Source organism: Lipophrys pholis, assembly GCF_963383615.2.
Source record: "Lipophrys pholis genome assembly, chromosome: 7".
NCBI classification, from domain to species: domain Eukaryota; kingdom Metazoa; phylum Chordata; class Actinopteri; order Blenniiformes; family Blenniidae; genus Lipophrys; species Lipophrys pholis.
Window position 1 is genome coordinate 22972971 of NC_137638.1, and position 6000 is coordinate 22978970.

Below are 6000 nucleotides of genomic sequence, written 5' to 3' on the forward strand. Positions count from 1 at the left end.
TTCTATGACATGCTGTAATCACATTTCTTTTTTCTCTTTTTTTTCCCCTCACTTCTTAAACCTCCATTTGTGCATATTAAACAATTTGGAGGGTGTGGTATTTAAAATAGAGGTTGTTTAGTATCCCAGTGAAGTAAAAATGAAGAATGTACTTTCCTTCTGTTGAATCTGGATCAGATCGTGAACAGGCAGCAGTGTCAGGACTACAAATTTCTGTGAGGATTTCAGAGACGGATTCAGCTTCTTAAACCCGAGTGAACATGTTATTGGCATTCAGAGCTCCTCTCTTGTCTTTTCTCTCAGAGCAAAACTTCTGTGGTCAGGACGGTGCTCTGAGTCACTTCACCACGCACACACACACACACACACACACACACACACACACACACACACACACACACACACACACACACACACACACACACACACACACACACACACACACACACACACACACACACACACACACATAATGCAGAGATGAAAGGGGTTGTGAATCGATTAGGACAAATCAAAGCTCATCTGAACCTACACGTCCCATCAGACTAAACTCTCTGACCCTCTTGTCAAAATTGGACAGATTTGTAGCGAGCCTTCCGGTGTTAGTATGAGATGAAATATTCAGAAGGGTGTCTCTGATCAATAGCACGTGTAGCTCCATCCTGAGGTGAACTCGTCGCAGTCTTAATCTACCTTTACAGATTTAGTTTTTTACTCCATCCAATGCATTAGATTTATTGAATTACAAATGTTTCACCGATCCTCATGACCTCCGCTTTCTTATGAATTAGAAATGGATTTCATAACTTTTAAAGAGGCAGTGGGAAACCTGCTGAAAAGTTGTTGTTGTGAGTGAAACTTTTGACATTATTTGTTGATCAGACTAAAGATTTTGATTTATAAAGTGTCTTGTGAACTAATTAAAGTAAGATCAAAAGAAATCTAAAGAGATTCACAGTGTATCAGCGACAATATAGATGAATGCTAATGGGAGCAATATTTTCAAAATATGGAAGCATGCCATCACTCAGAGCGGCCTCCAGCGATCCACTGGGGAATAAGTAGGATGTTTACAAAGATATTCGCTAAAGGTTGATTATCGTGGGAATATTATGGCACCTCCCTGTTTACACAGTATAAATTATTAAGTGTATCAAAGGGGAATAAAACGAAAACATGGGTTGAATATTAGGCTTATATTTACACACTTTTTTTCTTTCTTTAAGATCCTATTTTTCATCAAACTACAAGGCAGTGTTGTGCAAGATGATCCCTCTTTGGTCACCATGAGTTACATGAAATAGTAACTGCTGAGAGAACACCTTTTGATAATGCAAAAGCAATGCTTTTACATAAGTCATATGTTTTATAACCCTCAAAACAGTAATGACTTACTAACATGTTTAATATTGTGGATTATGCCATTTCATTACCTTAGAATAAGGTATTTCCAACTCTGTTATTGAATATTGTTTGAGAAATTAAAGCCAATTTTCTAACTTTTTAATCTGTAAATTTGTTCCTCGGATGATATGGTTTTGGTTGTAAAGGATTTGAAAAGCTTTAGTTCGGTGTACATTACATTATACTGTGAAGATGTCCATCATGACCAGCTGTACAACAAGTCGACCCTTTTAATCAGAGGATTGTTCCCCTCTATCACTAACCAGAGTGTGTTAGATACCCGGTACGGAGCTTGATTTTCCCCCTTTGTCCATTACAATGCTCCTTTGTATTAGTGATTGGAAATTGAGAGACCCTTTGTAAAGGTGTTCTGTGTGGACGGCTGTCAAAGTGCTCTCCGTGGTCTGGAAACGTGGTAAGGAACGAGGTTTCAGGTGTCACCGCCATGCTGTCACCATGGTTACAACACACTCCGCTTTTCTCCAGCCATTGGCGAATAAAGGGCCTTTTGAAAAAGTCTTTATTTGAACAAAAAGCAAGCATGTTACTCATTGTGTGTATGAATTTAGTCTAGACAGAGGTGGTGGGCACAAGCAAATTTCACCCTGAGGGGAAAGGCACGGCAGCCGTGTGCCAAGTTAGGTGAACCTTTTCTTGTCAGGCTGACAGAGGTTTTACAGTGAAAACCAAACTGAAAGCGTTGCCTCGTTTCTCCCTCGCAGCCTGGTGTCCAGCCGTTTTTCCCCTCACATGGTGACTCCACCTCCACACAGCCTTCACCAGACCGGCATTCCACATCCCGCCATCGTCTCCCCGGCCATCAAGCAGGAGCCCAGCGGTGACATCAGCCCCTCCATGCACGCGTAAGCACGGCTAAATCCGTTCTCACAATTCGTTTTTACCATCTTCCTTTGTTTGCTGATCATTGCCTCAACTCCTCCTCCACTCAAATGCCATTAACAGCACCCTCTTAATGTTTCGGGTTAGCAGAAAATCCCCTGTGCCTCCCAAGAAAGAAGAGGACAAGAAGCCTCACATCAAGAAGCCTCTGAATGCTTTCATGCTATATATGAAGGAGATGAGAGCCAAAGTGGTGGCGGAGTGCACTCTGAAAGAAAGTGCGGCCATCAACCAGATCCTTGGCAGACGGGTAAGCAGGGAACAGAGGCAGACAAACAAGCGAATTACACCTGTGTGCGTATTTCATAACCCTGACTCCGTGTCTTTGTCCACAGTGGCATTCGCTGTCGAGAGAGGAACAAGCCAAATACTACGAGCTGGCCAGAAAAGAGAGGCAACTGCACTCCCAGCTCTATCCTGGATGGTCAGCGCGAGATAACTATGTGAGTTGCGCATTTTCATGCACTGTTGTCACATCAACGAGGACAGAGAGTTAAAGTATAACTGTTTTCCTATCAGGTTTAGTCAGATATGATTGTATCAGTTAGTTATAGTCACCACTGGCTTGATGGCATTAACTGAAGATCTCCAGCTGTTTCACTTGCGCTCTGAAAAACAATTGTTACTGACATTGTTTCATCTGTGCAGGGAAAGCGGAAGAAGAGGAAGCGAGAGAATAAGCCAGACTCAAAACCAGAGGGTAAGGGGCCTTTTTCTTCCTGACTGACTTTATCGGTTTTGTTTTCTTAACAATTGACAAGAAGGAAAAACAGACAAAAATAAAAGAGAAGACGCTTTTTTTTCTTGCTTTTTTTTCTAATTTTCTCAGCGCAACATGTGGCTGCATCTTCTCTTCTTGAATATATATTTATTCACTTATTTATTTTTTTGCATGATTTAGTAGCATTTACTAACATCTTTCCCTGCTTTTATACTTTGACAAGCAGCTTATGAGGTTCAGTGCTAATAGTGGCAGGTATGTCTGCTGTTGTTCAGCCATATGACCACGTTAGACTGCCCTAAAATAGGAGAGCATTCCACTCTTTAACGTACATCTTGTAGCATGTTCTTTATGTCAATCACACATGCATACCATTTACAAATGCCATGAATGTCCTGTTTTGCCCTCCTTGTCGTAACGTGTTTGAGAGTTGATTTAAAATGTCGTGTTTCAAAAGTTTCATGTCATATTTGTGGTTGGAGTAATCACTCATTCACTTCTGTCAGCCGCAGCATTGAGGGACCTGAACCAGATTTGAAGCCAGCAGTGGATCCATAATTCAGCTTGTTGGTGTCTGTTTTGTTTTCCCCCAGACTTCTCAATAAGGAGTAAGAAGCAGTGCGTGCAGTACCTGCCCTCGGAGAAGATGTGCGACAGCCCCGCGTCGTCTCACGGCAGCATGCTGGACTCGCCGGCCACCCCCTCCGCGGCCCTGGCCTCCCCCGCCGCCCCCGCCGCCACCCACTCCGAGCAGGCCCAGCCGCTGTCGCTCACCACCAAGCCGGAGGGACGCATGCACCACCACTTCTTACCTGGGAAGGCCTCTGGATCCTCCTCCTCCTCTTCCTCCTCCTCCTCCTCTTCCTCCTCTCAGCACACCATCTCCATCCCCATTGGTACATCAGGTAGCCAGTCGAACACACCCATCCTAACCCGGCCCATCCCGTTCACCTCCCTGCACCCCTCCATGCTCTCCCCTCCGTCCCCCTTCCATCAGGCGGCCCTTCACTCCCATCATGCCCTGTTCCAGTCGCAGCCCCTCTCGCTGGTCACCAAACCAACTGAATGAATCCACAAAGGCAAATTCCTCCCATTTATTATGCTGTATATTGCTATTCTTTAAGATAGGTATTAGAACAACTTTTTTTCTAAATAATGAAGAGGAAGAAATATTATTGGTCAATATTTGACTGTCTCCTTTTCTACATCTCTCAATGGAAAAAAATGTATTTTTTTGTAAAGTTTACTGCAGAACTGGTTTCTTTTTTTGTTGTTGTTTTTTTGATGCATTTATCCAATGAACTTCTTGTATAAAAAACCCAATGTACATAAAGTTTCTTTATAAAAGCAAAAAAGAAACAAAAACGCATTTTCTTTTTAGCCAAAATCGGATTAATGTTAGAATGAAGTTTGAAGAGATAGTACTGGCCAAAAAATTCTTCTCTCCCCCCCATTTTCAATTCACAAGTGTGTGCCCCTTCTTTGACATGTTAAATAAACATTTGAAATTGTTTCTTAAAAGAAATGTCTCTGCCCGTCTTTTCGTGATCTATCTTCTCCCCGTGTGTTTCTTTTAATAAGGAGAAGACCTTTAACAATCTTTATTATTCGCATTATAGTGACCACAGTGCAATATTTATTGATGGACTTTTTGTAGGTGTTGATAATAGCAGATTTAATGAGCTATATAATTGAATTTCATGTATTGGCCACATGCACACCTGTCATTTTTTTAATACTTGCATTAGGTTCACCTTCTAAACAGGGAACATCTTCATGAAAATCCTGCTGATAGTGGTAAGGACTTAAATGTTTAATAAAGCAGAACGAGGCTAACCACAGTGGAAAACGAGTGTCTGAATTCCCAAGCCCAAAATAAATACGAATTAAAAAAATAATAAGGCATCTTCTCCTTCTTGAATGAGAGCATCCCATAACAATGACAAAAAAGCAGGTCAGCCACATCCCGGCTCACGAACCCTGCTCGCGCTCCCTGTTCCTTTTGCACTTTTACTGCATCTTTATTCACCGTTTGGCACACTGCTTAGGCTTTAATTAACTCAGAGGTAATGGGATGGAGCCCTGGGGACCTCATTAGGCATTTCAATTAGTGAAAAATACACAAGGTAGGTTACAGTTTTTGGTGGCTTTGGAAATGAGGAGCAGTGCCAGGGACGGACCAATTCCATTTGAGCTGAGGGGTGAACGGCCTGGAAGAGCCCACTGAGAGGGACCCCCCCCCCTCCTCCTCCTCCACCCATGTTCAAGATTTACCAAGATTTTACCAACAAGATCATTTACAAATCTGGGAAATTAAACCCTATAAAAGTAGAGCCCCTTCCCGATGCTTAACAAGCCAATATCCACGACACAACATTTTGGTTTTACAGATGATCGAAGCATGTTTCAATTAAGGGGGGGCGTTTAAAAATTACAGAATTATTTCAGGTTTATTTCAATGTGAATGTATGTCTTCAGATTGATTAAGATGAGAGACTTAAAAATAGTACTTTTATCATTGTAGGTGTGTTAAATGTCCTCTGTCACAATGTGGCCCTCTGATAGTGACAGTAACATTTTTTGCGTCACTCACAATCATCAAAGTTGTCCATTTTTACGTTAAAAAGTTAACTTACTTACGTTATCAGCCTGGACATGGTGGACCAAAAAAGTTGTGTGTGATGAATTTTATGAAGTGTATAGAAAACAAAATGAGTTGAGATTGAGGTATTCTACCTTCCATTAAACTGGGATGGAGCTATTGCTTATTGCCTATTTATTGCTGATTATGTGTGATGGGATCAGTGGTCAGTGTGACATAATTACATGTCTTTCAGACACCCCCTCCCCAAAACAGCAGACAAATGAAGATGAGCCACCCCCCCACTGCTGCCAACACCAAACTGTCAACTCTCCCCCTGCTCTGTTTTAAGGTATCATTAGCCATAATAAGTCTTTGCTTGTTTGCCGTTCTC

At 42.0% G+C, this 6000-nt stretch overlaps 1 protein-coding gene across 2 annotated transcripts in view; it reads left to right on the forward strand.

Moving 5' to 3' along the window:
• The window catches only part of tcf7l1b (transcription factor 7 like 1b), a 32396-nt gene extending 27854 nt beyond the window's left edge, over positions 1-4542 (forward strand). The window contains exons 8-12 of one of the 2 annotated variants that reach the window (XM_080467710.1): positions 2127-2267; positions 2392-2554; positions 2640-2747; positions 2953-3004; positions 3619-4542. In XM_080467710.1, coding sequence (XP_080323836.1) covers positions 2127-2267; positions 2392-2554; positions 2640-2747; positions 2953-3004; positions 3619-4094 — 940 coding nt within the window. In that variant the 3' untranslated portion in view covers positions 4095-4542. The remainder of the gene's footprint in view (positions 1-2126; positions 2268-2391; positions 2555-2639; positions 2748-2952; positions 3005-3618) is intronic. The other variant, XM_080467711.1, reaches the window with a different exon arrangement.
• Positions 4543-6000: the final 1458 nt, after the last annotated feature.